Raw genomic sequence first — 19,630 nt, 5'->3', positions numbered from 1 at the left:
TCACGGACCGCGGGGAAACAGCTGCAAAAGCGTCTGTTCAGGACGTTCAAGATAAAGGCGTTCCTCCTGTTGCCTCGTGATCTGGTCAGGAGCTCGTCTGGAGGCAGTTATGAAGGAAAGCACAGTCTCTGTTGCTCTGGCCTGGTCTCATAACAGCATCTTAGACAGGGGCCAGATTAAACCCTGAGCAGCAGCCTGGATGAAGGTGACTATGAAAGTGCTGCTGGGAGCATGAGCTGTGACTGAATCTGACCCCTGACCTCTGACCTCTGACCGTGACCCCTGCACACGGACCCCTCAGACTTCTCAGGGCGCCTGCTCCTGTTCCTACACGCGGACCTCTGTTCCTCCGGTCCCTCAGTTCACCAAGGTGCATATTTAAAGTGCTATTCTTTTCCCACGTCAAAGCCAAACCAACCAGGTGTTTTAAACGTATTGATGAAGGCGTGTGCTCTCTTGTGTAATACCAGTGTATTTACAGCGACAGAGCCTTGTTTCTCCCCTCGCCATCGTTTGTCAGGACACTGGTTAAATTAAACAGCTGGATCCTCACTCGCACACGTGATGTGATGATTCCAAAGCGGTCGGATGTGTCTTAGTACTGAGACGTCAGTACAGCGTCAGTGCAATATTTCGGTGGATAAGAGGTTCGTCACTCAGGAGCTGATGGATCCAAGAAGGGAGCGCTAGCGACCTGATGGGAGGACCAATGGGTTGCGGGTTCAAATCCCACCGGGAAAGTGAAGTGACTGACGCTGAGTCTGTCTCTGATCCTGGAGCAAATGTGTGACACTTTCCCTCCCTCGTGATAACATTATGACTGGCCCAACGGCTGCTGGGCGCCTGAAACCCCGCCCCCTCGGCGCCGCACCTGCAGAGGTGCTGCCGCCCGGCGCGCGTCCGGCGTCTCCTGCGACACGAGGCCCTTCAGAGTCAATTCAGCTGCAGATGGAGGCTTTTAATAGCGACGCGGCGTAATCCCACCTCTTCAAAAACCTCGCCGAGCCGCGTCCCGGCCCAAGAGGATGGAAGCGAGCCCGTAATCTCCCCGTGGCCTCTTTCTGCGCGCTCTAAGCCCTCGGCCGCCTCTCCGCGCGTCACATCTGCATTCCTCTGGATGGGACCCAGCACATATGGGCTGCGTGATTATACGTGCTTCAGCCCAGCGCAGAGCGGAGCAGAGCAGGAGGCGAGGATGCTCCCTGACAATCAGCAGGTGCATCAGCCGCTGCTCTCAGGTGAAACGAGGCTAAAGACGACGCTGTGCCAAAACCCCGCGTCAGCGATTAGCGTCGGCACTCCGTGAGTCACGGTCGGCCGCTGACGCCTCGTTTGGAGTAAGATGTGCCACCAGGCAGCAGACCTGCAGTCAGCGGAGGGAGCCGGAGCTTTGACTGCGGTGCCACATAAACATGAGGATTAATCCTTAAGCCCCACGGCGGAGGTTTGCTGCCGGCGTTTGGGCGTTATCAGGCCTCGAGCAGCACATGAGGCAGGAGAGCAGATAACGGCACCGCACCGGACCGGACCGGCCCGGACCGGCCCGGTTCAACCGGTGGATGGATCACACGGCCCGGCGCTCACAGGTGCACAGCTAATGAGACGTTCAAAGACCAGCCGGCTGCAGGTCGACCGGCGCGACGCTGCCGCTACACACGTTAGCGCTCAGTCCGGAACAGTGAGGGACGGACCGGAATATTATGCAACGTCCAGGCCTGATACGCTTAAATGCTCTGTATTCAACAAGCCATTTCATCTGCTGCTTTCATACCACTGTTTATTTCTATAGCTCAGTGGCGGATTGTTTGTGCCACATGCACATAAATATGTAAACAAGTATATACGTGTCATGGAAGAAATCCAGGTGATGATAAATGATGTGCAGCCTGTGGACGTAGCCCCTCCCAACCCGTCTCTCTCTCTCTCTCCCTGCCTCTCGCTCGCCCGCTCTCTGCCTTGTCCCTCTCCTCTCTCTCTCCCTCCCTCTCTCTCTCTCTCTCTCTCTCCGTGTGATGCTGCAGCTCCTGTACTCTCTCCATTCTCCAGTAAACAGCAGTCATGGCGACAGTGGTCCAACCGCTCACCCTGGATCGAGGTAAGGCTCGCGGAGCTTTGTGTTTCCGCCCCCTCATCTTTCCCTTTACGCTTTGAAAACTTCGTCCGGTACCCGGCGACCCGAGCCTAATGCCGGTGCGGGTGCGAGGCTCTGGTTCCGCCCGGATCGCGCGTACGGGTCGGTGATTCGAGGCTCGGCCGTAATCCGGATCCGGCGGCTCCCGTGCGCGCGCGCGCACGGCGCGGCGCGGAGCCTCGGCTCGGTCGTCCGCTGCGGGCTGTTCACGGACATCAATTCAGCATCCTTTACAGAAACCAAAGGGAGACGCTTCCGCCGCTCGCGCGGCGTGCGGCGGCTCCCTCTGTTATGTAACCGCCTGTGTGACGCGCTCGCGGTTTGTTCCGTCCTTGTGGCTTGAAAACCCACTTTGTTAGACAGGAGGGAACTTTCGCGTTGTGAGCGGCGCAGGTGCGGGTCGGAGCCTCGTCACACCTTTGTGGGCGTGAACACTGACTGGGGGCGATGTGTTCTGCTCGGCCCGTTCAGCCGCTACATGCGCTGACCCGCTGTTGTAGCGAGCTGCGGCTTAATTCCCCAGTTTAAACAGTCTGTTAAATCCCACAGCGGGTTTTTACTCCACCGTGCAGATGTTGGAGCCAGTTCACCGCTGACAGGTTTTAAAGTGTCCTATATACGCTGCAGAGGCACCGACTGGCCTTTCATGTTAAAAGTGTGTATTTTTAGAGCTCTGCTGAAACATTCCCTCTCTGTTCTGCTGGCCTCAGATTGGAGATGGATGCTGTGGCTCAGAGGAAGGAGACACGGTCGCTATTTCCTGTAACGCTGGCTTCAGCTCCAGTCTATAAATACTATGTGGTGGGAGCGTATGAGATCTGTCTGGGTCCAACTTATTAGGCTCAATAAATCCTTTTTATAAGGACTTCTTGGGCCCCGTTGGCTCCTCACCCGAGCTGCTTGGTGCAGAGGTGCCGCGCGGCGTTAATGGATCTCAGGCAGCAGCAGCCACCGCGGTTCAGAACCAGAGACCCGGACTCCGCCTGGTCTGAGCTCCCTGATCCCAGCCTGCATTCATGAGGCTGAGGCTGGAGCTGGAGCCGTGCTTCCTCTCAGGAGTTAACGGCTGTGGAGCCGACGCTGTAATTGCTAATGAACAGGTAGTCGCGCCCGGTGTGTGGGTTTCAGGCGCTGAGGGGCTCGTTTGCTGGGTCGCAGCAGGATGAGGCCGTTACATCACCGCTCTTCCTGTTGCTGTGGCTGCGCTGAGTGAGCAGCGGTGACCTCTCAGAAACAATGGCTCCATCCTCTGGGTGTGTAATAGGAGAGCAGTGCAGAGGTTTATGCAGCATCCAGAGGTGGACACCTCAGATCTGTGGGTGTGTGGAAGCATCCAGTGGCTCCTTCGTACCTACCGCTGTGAGGCAGCGCGGGCAGCGCTCACTGATCAGAACCACGCGCCCGGTCCTCTGATAAGGACGGCTCCGTATTACCACTGGAGGTCAAACGCTCCGCAGGGAGCCTTAAATCCATACCTTTATTAGCATCTCAATTATATTAAGGCTCACAGCCATTTCCAATGACGGCAGAACTGAAGTGCATGAATAAAAGATGCTGTTATCAGAGTGGTTGGTATGTGATGTATCGCAGCTTCCTACACGCCTCAGTTCTGGACGGCTCCTGGGCATCAACCCGTGTTCATCCCGTTCTGCTCCCCTCGGATCACAGCGGGTTCGCTGACTCCTCAGTCCCAGATCTGACGAGCGACGGCGCTCGTACAGCAGCTGTTCTTAACCCGGCGACGGCTGGAGGGATGCTGTGGTACGCCGGCCGCAGACTCCTGCAGGAGCGGTTTATCTGAGCTCAGCCGAGTCAATTAGAGCTTGTTGTGTGTGCGGGGACAAAGCCCCGCCGCCCCGTCTCGCTCCTTCAGCGCGTCCATTCTCGCTTCAGTGTGAGGAATTAGTGGCCGAGGACACGCAGCCACGGCAGATGGTGAAGCAGGGCATTCTGCTCCGATAGCGTCTCTCAGGGAACAAAGCTGGAGTCAGAGAGGGGTCCTTTAAGCCTTCTCCGTCCTCTGCTGAGGCCTGAGGCGACGTCTCAATCGATGGTCAGCATCATGGCGTGACTCAGCAGCGACGAGGTCAGCGTCCGGTCAGGACGCGTGAGGCAACAGGAGAGCCGTTGTGGAGCCGCGTCTGTTTATCTAATGACACTCCATGTTTTTCTTGATGTCATCGGGTCTTACAGAGTGTAAATCAGGTAATTCAGGTGTTGCTAGGCAACCGTCAACAAATTCAATAGTTTTGTTCCAATCTCAGCGGTTTGTGGTCTCCATCATCGCCTGGAAATCCTGCTCACACAGTCAACACAATGTGATGAGGACGTAATCATTCATTAAAGCCCGTAACCTGTTTTAAACCGTCTCTAACCCACGGGACGGGAGACAAACAGCTTTACCGTCACACGTACCGCTGATCCGAGCGGCACTACCTGAACCTGCAAACTGTGCAGGGAAGTTATTGACTTTAAAAACTTTACAGGCAGCTCCTTTAATCAGCGGGTTCCACTAATGAGAACCTCCTCATGATGCTGTTGTCATCGCTCCAGTTAATGTGGCAGCAAACAGCGTCGTGACGCAGCAGCTTCCGCGTGTCCCATGCTCTGTAATTACAGCTCAGTGCTGTTCACCTGGATCCTTTTCCACAGAGGTCATCGTGTTTGTCCGAGGTCGTCTGGAGTCACATGCACAGCTCACGTCATGCAAATCAGGGTTTCCTGAGCCTTTATTCAAACAGGCAGGGAGCGGAACCAAACAGGCAAATCCCACACTAGCAGCGCGTTGATGTAGCGATGCTGCTGGTTTCCTGTGTCGGCTTCGAGTTATTCCTGGATGACGGCGTGGAGTCAGACACTTGGTGCTGGTTTCACAGTCGAGGCCGGCCTCTCCCTGTGGTTATGTCAGACTGGTCCGTGTCAAGGTCAGCGAGGCCTGTTGTGACGTAACCTGTCGGTTTGTGCGTGCGTCGTTTCCTGCTGACGTGACATAACGCGTCGGCTGCTCGGTCACGGAACACCATCGCTCTAATGTGACTCCGACTCACGCCGTGCGCGCCTCATTTGCGATGCCGGACAGGAGCGAGACGTGTAATAGAGCCGGGGCCGTGGCTATCTGCTCCGGCAGATTTGTTTTCATGCAACACCGAGGCCGTACCTCGACTTTTCACAGGTTTCCTCACAACGCTATCATCCATGTGAGCTGGAAACAGCAACGCGCAGCCTCCAGACATATTTTGTGTGAGATTAGATATCGCTGGAAGCACTGAAGGGAAAATGTGCCAGTACAGAGCGAGTCGATGTTTCATTATCTCTCAGCTGCTCGGAGAGAACCAGAGCTACATGATGATATTACCCTTCATTTCTGTGCGATTAGCTGCAATTACATTGTCTTCTAATAACAGTTTTGTGTCGCTGTGCTTGTGTTACATGGTGATGAACCATGAAGGAGCCTGACAGATATTGACTGCTCACAGCCTTGCTCGCGCTGCTGGTGACACTAGAACATTTAGTAATTGAATTTAATCCATTCCAGTGGTTGATGTAACGCTTATGAAACTCCAGACTTATTGAACTTGGAGATTATATCAGGAAATGGGCATGTGTCCCTTCTGATCACTGAGATAAAAGCACCAGCCCAAATGTCTGCGGCGTCAGTCTTTGAAGTTCGGCTCCACACGCTCAGTCAAAATCCTTGATGTGGGCGAAGGAAATGGTGCTAACGAGCCTGCGAATGCACCGAACTGCACGGGGAGAAGAAAGTCTCCTCTGAATGGCCCATGACCTTGGTTTAATGAGGAAGAAAGGCCCATAAAGCTCCCGCACACACGCCCTTGCTGCTTGGAAGCGCACCAGCTCATTAGCAGCTATTCACAATCAGTGCTTTTTTGATATTCAAGCACACAGGTTAAAAAAATTGACCCATTCACCTTGACAGAAAGTAGTAATGCAGCACACTGAGCAACAGAGCCTCAGCAGGTGGAACTGTTTAAGAAGAAAATACAGGACATGGAAAAAACAACTCAATTCATGAATAACAAAAATGTGATTATTATTAATATTTATTTAAATTTCATCTGTTCTTCTGTCTCTCTGTGCTAATTGGGCAGTAGATGCAGGACTTCAATAACTTCAGATGAATAAACAAATTTTGAAGTGAGCATATGAGTGAACATATCAGTTTTTTTTCTGCTAAAAAGCTACATTGAAGTGACTTCCTCTTATTCTTTCTTCCTCTTAAATGATTCACGTTCTGTTCTCCACGGATGTAGTTTCGAAATAAAAAAGAAAGCTCTTCTCTGTTTAGTGGTCGATAACGAGCTGAGCAGGAAGAAGTTTTCCCAGAACCCAGACTTGCTGTGAACGGATTCCACTACGGAACAAAAACAGCTGACGGCTCGGTCTGTGAAGCCTCCAGAATAACTCTGGTAAACACGTTCTCACCCTGAGAAGCCAACAGAGTTCACTTACCCCCCACTGTTCCAGAGAGCAAATAAAAACAATCACTGTGTGGAAGGGGGATAGTTCTGAACCAGCCCCCGTCACACGATTCAAGATTTAAAAGACTTTATTCATCCCAGTGTGAAAATGTTTTGCCTTGATATAGTTGCTTACCACTCCAGATAGAAAGAAAGAGATCCACAGCCAGAGAATACAACACAGACACAGAATAACATCCACACATAGAACTCAATAAATGTACAGAATAGAAAATGGATGAATAAATTGGGTCAATACTTCAGAGTGGATATATGAGATATATGATGAGAAAAGTGCAGTTTAGAACATATTCTATTAGAGTCAAGCTAATTTGACCTTTTGTGTCTTAACAAAGAAGATACTTATGAGATTTGTCTACAAATATTTTTTGGACGTTTATGTGAATATTCAATTGAAATGATGCACAATAAACCTTTACAATTTATAAACATTAAGTCAACAAAGGCTGGTTCTAATAAAGTGAAGTGGCACAAAAGGTTTTAGATGTTCTAGTACAGTGGACTCATTTATTTTTATTTGTATGTCAATTAAAGTAATAAATGCATCCAACAAATTGCTTCAAACCTTTTCTGAAGATTTACTAGATCTTACAGATTTCCTTTCCTTTATGGAAAGTCAACAGGGTTAAATGGGGCCACAGACTAGGAAGACCTTTTTGACCAGTAAGGGCCAATAGGATAGCGCTATAATCTGGAAATTAAGACTGACAGCACTGACAGCCAATCGCGGAGACGGAGAGAGATTCCAGCGGCGCGAGAGACGCTGGACAGCCTTTCCACTGATACTAGCGTTAGCTCATCGCTAAACAATGTTTTCAAGGCATAAAAAGCAAACGTAAGAGACATTTTACAACTCTTGCTCAGCAAACTTAATTGAAATTAATTTAACCAATTAATACTAACTAATTTAACAAATTAAATTAATATTCTGGCACTATTTGTTTGTGTTGAGTCTAGTATCAGTCAAGGCTGAGTCGCCATGGTGTCCACAGGTGTTTGTTGTTGTGGGTTGAGGGTGCTGTTTTACTTGATGTAGCGTGACTATAGTCCATCGTGATTAGTGCATGCTGCTATTTTTTGTTTAAGATGTAAAATTTTTACGTCTCAATGTGGGGGCTGACACTCAGTCAGGGGAAATGATGAAAACAAAGTTGATACTGACGAAGACAGGAAGACCGGGGCCAAATGAAACCTGAACGCATCATAGTCCGAGATGACCTACGCTCTGCCCTGTCCTTGAATGCCTCACACGTGGAGCTATTGCAGCTTTGCTAATGGGCTCCGTCTTCTTCAGCTGTTTCTGTGTCCGACAGTTGTAAACCAGCCGCTGAGTTAAAGCTGAGCTACTGGATAAACTGTAATAATCAAGTCGTGTGTTACTTCAGACGCTGTTTCGAACACTACTCGTTTCCAAAAGACTGGAGCGGGTTGATTAACGACGACCCAGCCGCGTCTCATCTCCCGAAGGCGTCAGTTCTCAGTGGAAACTGAACCTGCAATTTAAAGCGGATCGATCCGATCATCAGCGCTTTATTACGGCTTGAAATGGGCGCAGCTGTTGGATTGGTGCTCGTTGTCTCCGGGTGCGAGGAGCAGGCTCGCGTTCCGGTTCGATGGTTCGCACGCAGTCAGGAGGCTGTTTCTGCCTTCGTCCCTCGGGGCTGTAGAAGCTGTTACCGCTGCTCCTATTGACTGCCTCTGTTCACTTTTACACTGTGTGTGAGGTCGTATCTCACGGCACAACACAACTGTTTATCACTGTGGTGATACACACTGGCGGCATCTTGACACAGACAAATCACAAATTGGTTTTTATTCACTGCCTGTTGAAAAGTGATTTCCTGCAAAATACATTTTGTTATGTATTATTCTGTCAATATTAAATGATTTTATGCTCCAGAAATTGTTAACTTCAAATCCATTCGCTGTACAGACAAACTTATTTATTGGCCAACGCAGAGCGTTTGCTGTGTAGGAAGCTTCTGACTTCAGGAGGCGGGCCAGGGCTAAGGTCAAAGCAGTCACAGGCTTCTGACATGCAGTCCATGATTGACTCAGCAGCCCAGGTTCAGTGATTGAGCGCCGCATCACATTCCTCTGCTTCTATTATGCGTCTCCATTGAGCCTGTCACTTACAGAGGGTGAGGAATCCATCAGCCACGCTGGAGGACTCACAGGCTAATTGGGGGAGGAGAGCTCAGCCGGCCTTAGTCAGAGCCTCTGGCTTGGCAGGACGGTGTAAATGCCTCGTAACGCCCAGCGGCATCTGCTCACACCAGGAAGTGTTACCTCTGAATAGAGAGGCTGACTCATCCCTCCCCCTTTTATTCTCCATCACAGAGCAGAGATGCTCTAAATCATCCGTGCAGGGGGCTGCTGTTCTGTTCTTGCTCCTCGTGGCCTTCTCTCAATCTTTTCCCATTATCCCACCTCCTCCCATGGCTGTGCTGTTAATGTAATTGAATTGGGAATTTTCCTTTTTATATCCCGCTCGTCCTCAGTCCGTGAGTGCGCACATTCATGTCTCTCTCCCTCTCTGTCTTTGCCAGATGTTGCCAGGGCGATCGAGCTGCTGGAAAAGCTCCAGGAGTCCGGTGACGTTCCCGGTCACAAGCTCCAATCTCTGAAGAAGGTGCTTCAGAGCGAGTTCTGCACAGCCATCAGAGAGGTGAGTCCTGTGGTCTGTGAAGGATGACATGACTCAGGCCTTTAGATTCCCCTCCCATCAGTGCTGACAGTGTTTACCCTAGAGGGTTCAGGAAGTTTATTTCCTTCAGGTCTCTGTAAATCTGGCTTCATAGCAAGCTCACATTTCTCACCAATATTGGTTTAAGGGACATAACGAACCACCATATAAACTCACCTGCGTTGTGTTGAGGTCCAGCTTGGAGAGAAATATGTGCCCCGTTCTCATAGTAATGAAAACTAGCAGGCGCTTGACTTGCTGGAATGATTCTTGGACCTCTCCGTCTCGGTGGTGGGTTGCGGCCGCCTCCATTACTACCTAACCCTCAGCGTAATATGAAAACGTCACAGTCAGTGGCTTTCTGTTACTCACTGGACCAGCAGAGGTGCCGTGGAACAAGGTGCTCAGTAACATTCAGCCCTGACTGAATGTGACCAGTCAAGATGTCGGTGCCAAAGAACAAAATGTGCCTCTTATTACTGCTCTGCAAAGCTCCGAGGCACATCAACACAGCATTCAAAGGAAAACCTTATGAGCTTTCATTAATGTGAACCTCTGATAAGCTCGTTACACTTAATTGCAATTACACCAAGCGCACTGATTCATCACCTCAGCAGAACGCAGCACGTTGGAGCGTGACACCCCCAGATACCCACAGACGCTGTGCAGTCCATGTCCAGTCCATGGTGATGTGGTGCAGCTGAGTCCAGTGATGGGAATCTGTTCGGCGACCCAGATGACAGATGCTGCAGCAGCCTCAGTGTTGCGAGTTAATTGTAAACAAAGAGAACGTGTAATCTGTCGTGGAGAGAAGACAGACAATTAGAGGACTTAATGGGGATGTCAGGGACAAGCTCCGCTGGAATATCTACAGGGAACTGTGTCGTACATTATCGCAGCATCCAATTAGATCTTCCTGCTGTAGAACATGTTTGGGACTGATTTGATTGCACTGATCAGTGATTCCAGGGTTTCTAGAACCACAGCCGAGGTTCCTGGTGCACAAAGACACATTGTGTGCGATAATTACGTAAAAGCGCCGACATCCTGGACACACAAAGCCAGAGACCAGTCCTCTCGCTTCTCTGCTCTGCTCCGGCACATCCCTGGCATGGACGGCTTGTCCGGCAGCAGCTGACTGCTCCCACTGCCAGCCAGTGGAGTGCGGTGACAAAGACGCGTCTGAAAGGGCAGCAGCAGCAGCCCAGCAGCGTCCCCTTAGCAGGGGGGAAGAGATGTGGAGCGCTTCACCCGCACGGCGACGGCTCAACCAGGGATGCGCTGGCTGCAGTGCTGCAGCCGCTTCGCTCTGCGGTGCTGAGCCAGCTGGAGGACCGGCCTGCTGTCGTACACAGGAAATTCTGAGTCTCATTACACGGAGCATTAAAGGATCCGTTGTGGTGCAGAATCACGGGTTTTAAGCGCTGTGTCATCTGATGCACAGTTTGTGTCAGACTTGGAGCGGAGGACGCAACAGTTGGCCTGGGTTTGATGCCCTGAGTCACAACCACAGGCTTCACTGTCAGAATGCTCAGCTTCAGCATCGCCTCGGACTGACGCCAGGCTGAACCGCACACGGTCACTGTCAACAGACGTTCTGTTTACATCCTACATGCTTACAGAGAGTGAGAAAAATGATTTATGTGAGACACACTCCGCCATCCATTAGCTTAGTATATGGAGAGAAGATGGACCTTTAGGTAATGTGAATGTGAACTCTTATGAGCCTTTAGAGGTCACATCCATCATCATTTTCAGTTTTTCCTTTGTTGTTTGTCTTTTGGATTCTTTGCATCTGAATTCTCACAGGTCTGAGTTTCCCGCTGGCACTTTAAGGCACCACTCTGGAATCTGAATGAGCACTTTGCAAGATAATAATTACCACAAAATGATAGCACAGGCGACAGAGATGTGCAATGTGGGGAATCAAAATCCGCCACATAATGACAGTCGCGTCTGAAAGAGGAGAAAAGCTGTTTTAAAATGCAGTCCTGGCTGTTAATGCTCACTGGGCATCTGGGTGTGCCCACTCAGAGCAGGACAAGGTGCACGTCCTGGTTTGGGCCAAGCCAGGACATTAATCAGCCTCGTTGAGGACTAGGAGCGTCTGTCAGCGTGAAGAATGGACGCAGGCGAAGCAGCCTGTTCTGCTGTTTGGGCTAAATGACAAAGAGGGTGACGAGCTGGCGTTTGCTCCCACAGCGTTCACTGATGAGGAGTGTGAGGTCTCTGGTTTCACTGCATCAGCCTGAATGAGTTGTCAGGGACAATCAGCCTTGCAAATGGGAAAGGAAGGAGACGAGATGAGATGACTGCTGCGGCTAACCACCCCGAAAAGACGGGCAGTGGGAATATTGGCTTTGAGGGACTCCGTGAGGGAGCATCAGGTCAGAGTCATGGCGTCTTTCATCAGCTTCAGCATGCAGTTCATTTTTCACTTCCATTTTAAATCAACATAATTGATTTTGCTTTAATGAAAGTGAGACGGAGGATTTGATCACGTCATGTAAAGGATGATCGGTAACGCAGGGCTTGTTCCAGGTGATGCTGCGTCCTGCAGAACCATCCTCCCTCCTGCTCCTCTTTCTGACTCGGTTCCCAGCAGCGACAGCGCCTCAGGCCTTTGTATCCGTTTTCACGCTCCTGTAGGCGTCTGAGCCGGTTTCCTGTCAGACTGACTCTGTTTGTTTACCTGCTTCCTCAGGTCCTGTGGCGAATTATGCAGGAAGGAAACATGTCAGAAAGGGCGTTAGCTTTGCAGGGAAACAAGGCATCGTCCGGCAGAAGTGAAGGCAGGACTGGGTTTGATGAGAGGCCTGCAGGACAACTGGCCTTTTGAGAGCAGAGAGCAGCAACAATAGGAGGCGAGTGGCGTCCAAAAGCACACAGCTACTCGTCCTGTGGCACCACGGGCTGCATTCAAGCCAAATGCAGAGTGAAATCTGCCTTTTATGTTCAGGCAGCAGACACAGAGCGGCGCGATCAGAGGAACGATGTCTCATAGACGGCAGGCAGCGTCTGTGGCGCTAATGCTGGAGATGAATAGGTATAATTATCTGCTGAGTTTTAAGGACGCTTCTCTGTGTCCAGCAGCAGGAAAGGTCTGAGTTTTAAACTGCAGGCTTCTTTTTCTAAAGGCACCAGTGCTGTAAATCTACAGAAAGTCATAGGGGTCTGATAGATAATTCTGCGCTCATCAATAGGACAGAGATGCTGACGGACGCTGTCACAGCAGCATCATCGAAGTCACCACATCTAATGTCATGAAGGCTCCTCTTCTAAGAAATGCAGGATCATGAGTCGCTAAATTAAACCCCACTGCAATGATGCATCAACTTGCTTGATTAAAACAAACCCAACGGATGTGCTCTCACTGAAAAACCTGCCCAGTGAAATAATAAAGCGCTGCTGCATCTGATGGCTTTCGTCAAGTCGGTGGCAGCAGCTCAGCAGAAAGGAATCCTCAGAGACTTGTTATGCAGCCTGCTGTTGAACTGTTCATTATCTGGTTTCTGGCAGCAGATGGTTGTTGCATATGCGGCAGATGATAAAGTGGATGATAAAGTAGCTGCACTGAAAAGTTCTTCAATTCCCCGTACAGTAGGTCGTTACTCAGCTTAAGCTGTTGGGTCCACAGTAAAGATCAGCTGATCAGCTCCGGATGCAGCGGGGCCCAGCGGTGGTGTCATCACGGGCAAACACGGGACTAAGCTGCTGCACACTTCCAGATTGAGATAATTTATGTTAAGCCGAACATCATCTGACATTCAGCGGGTCTCGGAGTTGGTGGAAGCTGCTCTTATCGTCTTTGCAGGGTTCTTAACCCCTCTCCCCATCAGATCGTTGGACGTCTTAACATTTCAAATAGACTCTGTAACCTGAGGGTGTTGTGTGTCGATAGCAACCTGACCTCATGCCAAGGTGTGTCTCCTCTTCTGCCTCAGGTCTACCAGTACATGCATGAAACCATTACGGTGAACGGCTGTCCAGAGTACCAGGCGAGGGCCACGGCCAAGGTAAGGAGAGAGGCCGACTGATAACCACCTGCCAATCAGCAGCGCAGTCAGGAGCAGGCCGAGGTCTGCAGAGTCCAAATAGGGGAGTGAGTAGAGAAAAGCAAAGTCTAACAAGGTCGAGACAAGGTCCGGTCAGGACGAGCCAGAACCAGGACGCTTCACAAGTACTGCCTCCGGGTCGTGACTGTGTGGGCTTCACACATTGAAATCAACTTGGCTTCTTTGCTTTGCTGGCGCGCTGCCCAGGAGCTAGATCCCAGTGTGTTTAACTAGCAGCGATAATAGGGACTAACTTCTCTCATTACATTCATTAGTGTTTTAATGGGCTTCACAGTCATATTTACCCTGGTGTGTGACTGTGACTAGATTAGCTTTTCCTGCAGACACAGTAACAGAGCCTCAGTCCTGTCACGATGCCTGTGCCCTCCAGATGAAGCCTGTTAATCTGGGCTCCGTTCAAGACGTCCTCGGGTTCGGCAGGAACCCTTCATCGGCCACCGGGTGTCTGTTTGAGCTTTATTCTTCCTTGTCAGACCCACTTCACACAGGCCCGCGTCAAAGAAAACAAGGAGAGCGAGCTTGTTTGATTTCACGTGGAGAGGAGGCGGCGGAGGAGGACGAGAGCCCTTCCTGCTCCTTCAGCCGTGCTCTGTCCAGCTGGTTCTGCTGCTCCTCAGCCGTCGCAGGGAGCCAAATAGAAGCAGCACCGTGGGCGTCTGCGTTCGCGAGCTGGATCCGTGTCCCACCTACAGTCTATGATATTTGGTGCCGACTGCGGCGTTCCTTTGTGTGACGGGAGAATCTAGACTTTATTTAAGATGTGAAAAAAGATGTGTGTTTCTCTCCGTCACGGTTTAAGCTGCTTTAAAGCTCTTACCCGCTTTTCTTTGCTCAGCCCAAACTTTGAGAGGCTCCTACTTAGAATCTGTATTAGATTACAAATCTGGGACATGAAGCACAGGGCCAGCAGCCTGAGCTGAGGCAGCCTCTCAGCCAGAGTTTTAGAAATAGGAATTCAATCAGCGTCTCACCTTTCTCTTGGATTTATTCATTAATTAATCAGTTTAGCCTGTGATTTCCGGCCCGAGGCGCTGGCGGCTCTTAATGGAGTCACTGACTATCAGGGAAAAATGAAGGCGGCAAATCATCCAGTGACTTTGCAAGAGCTAAGTCGTTTACCAGTGTGTGTCTGCCGCGGAGCATCAGGCCTCTCATTTAAAATGCCTCCTGTGTGAGAGCGGCTCTGGCCATCTGTCAGATTGTTGTTTCGCTCTCACGAACCCAGATAAAGTTGTGAAGGTCGATGTGCCGCGAGAGCCGGGAGGCGACAGCGCGCATGCTGAGGAGCTCGGCCCGGCGGTGGGTTGGGGAGCGGAGCGGAGCGGAGCGAAGCCGGTGGAATATAATGACAAGGAGATTAAAAAAAACAGGCTGCGGGAAATGAGTGTGACACAGTCTGAGCAGACGGGAAACGCAGATACGAAGCCGCATATGAATGCGGAACGGAGCAGCGGCGAGGACGCGGCCTGGAGCGTGGAGGCAGCACCTCCCCACATCTGTGAAGCCATGGCAGCTAGCTGCTGAAGCACCGGTGGGGCGTCTCCTCCTCTGCCCTCAGCTTCCCCCAACCGGGCCCAGCTCCTGGGGGCTTTGGTCTCACCTCACAGTTCAAACGCACCCAGGCTGAAATGGAACTCGCACGTGTTAATCCGAGGGTTTAGAGAGCCAGAGAACTGGTCTCTGGTCGTCTTCACTAAAACAAGCACCTTCCGTAAACTAGACCTGACCTGCAGGTTGACGTGTGTGACTCTGTCGTCCGTCCTCCAGGCAACGGTCGCAGCCTTTGCAGCCAGTGAGGGTCACTCCCACCCGCGGGTGGTGGAGCTACCCAAGACGGAGGAGGGCCTGGGTTTCAACGTGATGGGCGGCAAAGAGCAGAACTCGCCCATCTACATCTCCCGCATCATCCCTGGCGGCGTGGCCGAGAGGCACGGCGGCCTGAAGCGGGGGGACCAGCTCCTGTCCGTCAACGGGGTGGTAAGTCCAGAACCACTCCCACGGGTTCCGTGAAGGGTTGGAGGGAGCCGATGAGCCTCTTTGCCCTCATTTATTATTTAAGCCGGTTTCCAAAGAGAACATCCTGAACAGAAATGTTCTTCGGAGGAACACGGCCTCCAATTTGATACGCGAGTAAATAATCAGACGAGCTGCAGACATCAAAGTTGTGCACGCACTGAGCCAGAAGCTGAGAATAAGACAGACAGGATATTAAAAATGGAGGAGTCCGTATGTGCAAGTGAACCTTTTGCGTCTGGACCCCCTGCAGAGCGTGGAGGGCGAGCACCACGAGAAGGCCGTGGAGCTGCTGAAGGCCGCCAAGGACAGCGTGAAGCTGGTGGTCCGCTACACCCCCAAAGTGCTGGAGGAGATGGAGGCCCGCTTCGAGAAGCTGCGCACGGCCCGGCGGCGCCAGCAGCAGCAGCTCCTCATGCAGCAGCAGCAGCAGCAGAACCTGGCCTCCCAGCAGAACCACATGTCGTAGGTGAGGCGCTTCATTGCTTTAAGGGTGAGGGGGGTGAGGCTGTGATTGGCTGCGTCGCACTGAACCAGGCGCCTGTAGTTTGAATAAGGCGGCGACCTGAGATGTGGAAAGTGAAAGGTTGTAACTGTAGCTCCATTACAAATATGTAGCTTATACTGGTACTAACCCAATATGGGCAAGGCAGGAAGTGGAGCTGGACTCACTTGAGTTTACTGTCTGAATTCTGATGTGGTATTAGTATTACTATAAGTATTCCACTGATGATGAGCCTCTCAACCCTCACGTTCCATTGTTGGGTGTTGTGTGCACTGGTTGGGACATATGTGAGTTACAAATGCTGTTTGTGGAAAAGTCTTTTTCAAGCCAAGGAATCCAGATGGAGAGGGGCGAAGTAGAGGCAGGTTGAGTTTGCTTTGGAGATTTGCTTCCCACGTTGGTCCATTGGCTCAAGCTCAGGCAGCAGCAGCTCTTCCATCTCCGCTCGCTGCCTGAAGCCTCCGCGGCCTGTTTTTACAAACATCGCCTCTCATGCCAGCGCTCCTCTCGTAATGCCTGTGAATTATTCAGGCTCCGAGCGATTACATCTGCGGCTCATGCTCTGCAGGTACGTGGATGAGGAGACACAGCTCGCGGCGCTGTTACACCCGGCTTCAGACTAGTCTGTGCGAGCTCACGTTTAGAACAAAGCTCTGCGCTGCCACTGGAATGGAAAACGCAGACCTGCCAAAAATAGCAAAACATTTAAAGCCAAAAGAAACGTTGCAGGAGATGAAGCCAGATGGAAAACTGCTAAAGTGTCTGCACTGCTCTTATGGAAGGTGAAGAATGGAGTCACTCAACGTGTTCAGGCACCAGGGCGGCAGTCAAAACAAAGCTTCCACAGCCGCTGTCTGCATGAATGAGCCAGGCTTCAGTCAGCTGCCCTGTCACACATCAGCTGCTCTAATCCCCCAGCGGCAGCAAAAGAAAGGAACTTAATTATAGTCCTCATGAGTGTTCAGGAGGAACCCATCCGACCCAGCAGGTGGCGCTCAGCAGACACAGGAGGCTCAGTAGGAGTGTTATCCAACCAGGGCGACAGCAGCCAGAGACAGACAGGCCAGATGTTTCCTGAAGCACAATCTAGAGCAGAGTCGGCGAAGCCAGAGGTCAGAGGTCAGAGGTCAGAGTAGTGGAAGCGTCTGGAGCCGCTGAGCTCGGAGGCTCTGCTCTCAGCTTGTTTGTTTCTCTTTGTTCACCGTCTGCAGGTTGTTCCAGAAGAAGAAGTGAAGGAGCACAGAGGTGGTTCTCAGACCATCGACCTGTGTTGAAGATCCCAAAGGAATCTCTCTCTGTGTCGCTCGCGGAGGGACGCGACGCCTAGAAGACTCTTTCACCTCCTGTCCTCCTTCCAGAACCGCAGATTACTGAGCAAAAACTAAGATGTTTGTCCTGAAACTGGTGCTTTGGGGGTCGAGCACTGGAAGTGGTCCGTTTGAACTCTGTTCCCTTTTTCTGAGTTGTGTCCCAGCTGTGACTCTGACCGGATCTTCCTTGTGTTGGTTTTTTACCGTTGCTTCATTGACCCATCCTGCTGCGGCTCCTTGGCCGTTTGCCATAGATATCATTTGTACAGTGGTGTTTCTATTGATTCTTCAGCTGGTGCTTGTGTCTCTTTATGAACCACCATCATTTTTCTTTTGGTTGTTGTTGAACTCGTCCTGTTTCGGATAAACGTGAACCTTTTTTTTACCTTCTATATTGTAGCAGGAGAGGATTTTGTACTTGTAGGTTTAGCAATAACAGCCGTTCTCCAGTGTCACGTTTCAGCTAAATTCAGAATTGGATGCGAACAATGAAAACAAGAGTTCGAGCAGCTGGGTCTTATGCACTGTAAGGCAGCTTCTGAGGCCAAATCTCTCCTCTGTGCCATTTCAAGAGATTAACGATTCACAGCCGGCACCACCAACGTGCAATAACTTCAATTCAAGTCAGATTTATCCAGACACCTGATCTTCCCTGACACTCTGACCGCTCACCTCTCTTCACCGCGGGCGGTGAGCGGCGGAACCTCTCTGACCAATCGGCCACCGGCTGACCCGGCATTAGAACTGGAGGAAGAAGTCTGTGTGTGACGGTTTACATCGCCGGCGTGGACAGCGCTCCCCTGATGCCGAGGCCTCCTCCAGCAGGAAGATGCTTCAGGACGGTTTGCGGTCCAATCCGTCACCTGAGCAGTCCAATCTGTGAACCCAACCGGATCTGCTGCCGTCTGGTACCAGATACCACAGCACAAGGCAGGTGTTCGTAACGTTAGGCCCGATCGGTGGACGATGAACCTTCAGATATTTCAGCCACATCCTCCCGACAAACAGAATGTCGCCAGGTTCCATTTGAAGTGGGAGCTGATCATCAGCTGTTAGAATGTTTATTTTTCACCAGGTTTATGTTATAGTTTATGAGATTTAACAGATTTATTGATCCTTCTTGACGTGACGTTTTCTTTCCAAGACGTGCAGATTATTATTTAAAACCTCTTTGTTGTTCAACAGCTGATAACTAGTTCATGTGCAGTTTGGTTTTAAGAGTCAGTGTGAAGCGTTACTCATCAACGTTATGAGTAGAATGTTCGATCCCCTTCTCTTCCTCCGTACCTGTGAGGGAATCTGTTCTGACACATCTGGGCTTTCTCCCCCTTCATCTCCATCTTCGGTGCTAATACGTCCCGTGGGTTTGTCTCAGACCCTTGTTTGTTTACTCCTGTGTGACTTAGCCCTTCGACTGTTTCTTTGCCTTTTCATCGCAAGCAAACGTAAAAACACAGCCAGATGTAAATGATGCAGCCACGTTGCACCTTGATTTCTTCATTAAATGCGGTTGTGGCGCACGTTTTTTCATCTTTAGCTTGAATCATCTGTGATTTACGTCACATCTCATTGTACAAACAACCGTTTCTACCCATGAAGTCACTTAATGCCAAAACTTCTGTATCAGGTGACTTTACGTGTCCAACATTCACTCACTCTTCAGAACACGTCAGTGTGACAGATCCCTTTTTGTATCAGGTACTTTCTTAAATGACTGATGGTCCTGTATTTACTGTAACCATGAAAAAAGACAGAAAACTGTTGATATGCAATTGTTATACATACTATATTTGTATAAATAAATCTATGTGCTTGTGTACAGTGAACTGAAGGAGTGTGTGGTGGACTTTTTGCTTCTGTGCTGTGGCCACTAGAGGCAGTGTTGCGTTTAGCAAACGTGAAAAGAATCCTGTGATGGTAAAAAAACAGCCATTGATGTAAGAAACCCTCGGCAGGGGCTCATCTGCCTGGACGGGTACCAGGTCAGCATCCTCCTCCAGCGATCGACTGTAACTGCTGATGATCCTGAAGGCTCATCCTGGAGTTCAGCTGGAAGTCGATAGGCTTTTGTCTGCGCTGTACAAAGAGCAGACAGCAACCAAATGAAGACCTTTAAATGGAGGGAGCTGAACGGTGACAGCAGCACAAAGCGTAAGACGGCCGAGGACGGAGGCGACAACACTGGAGAGGAGGTGGTGAATCCCTCAGCAGGGCCCTGGATGTTCATCAGGAGCTGGACTGAATCAGCTGCACCCTGGAACAGCGATTATTTAACCTTCTAATGCTGACTTCACCAGCTCTTAGCACCTTTAATGAACTAATAAGAAATAAAAAAATAGTGAATGTCAAACACAATGTTTGGGTCGTGGTGGGACGTGTGTGCTCCCTGGACCCTTCAGCTCTCAGACGA

The 19,630-nt window shown here is 50.7% G+C and overlaps 1 protein-coding gene across 2 annotated transcripts; it reads left to right on the top strand.

The window, feature by feature from the left end:
• Nucleotides 1–203: 203 nt before the first annotated feature.
• lin7a (lin-7 homolog A (C. elegans)) lies at nt 204–19,051 on the top strand. Of its 2 annotated transcripts, none has more exons than XM_029162991.3 (6): nt 204–2,095; nt 9,180–9,298; nt 13,261–13,332; nt 15,160–15,369; nt 15,659–15,870; nt 17,122–19,051. In XM_029162991.3, the coding sequence occupies exons 1-6, from the start codon at nt 2,059–2,061 to the stop codon at nt 17,141–17,143; spliced, it is 672 nt and encodes a 223-aa protein (XP_029018824.1). In that variant the 5' UTR covers nt 204–2,058; the 3' UTR covers nt 17,144–19,051. The 2 variants fall into 2 exon arrangements, with proteins under 2 accessions (XP_029018824.1, XP_029018825.1); XM_029162992.3 differs by having other exon boundaries at nt 15,659–15,874.
• The last annotated feature ends 579 nt before the right edge of the window (nt 19,052–19,630 follow it).

Source organism: Betta splendens, chromosome 9 (assembly GCF_900634795.4).
Source record: "Betta splendens chromosome 9, fBetSpl5.4, whole genome shotgun sequence".
In the NCBI taxonomy this organism is placed as follows: domain Eukaryota; kingdom Metazoa; phylum Chordata; class Actinopteri; order Anabantiformes; family Osphronemidae; genus Betta; species Betta splendens.
This window is presented reverse-complemented; position numbering and strand designations above follow the sequence as displayed.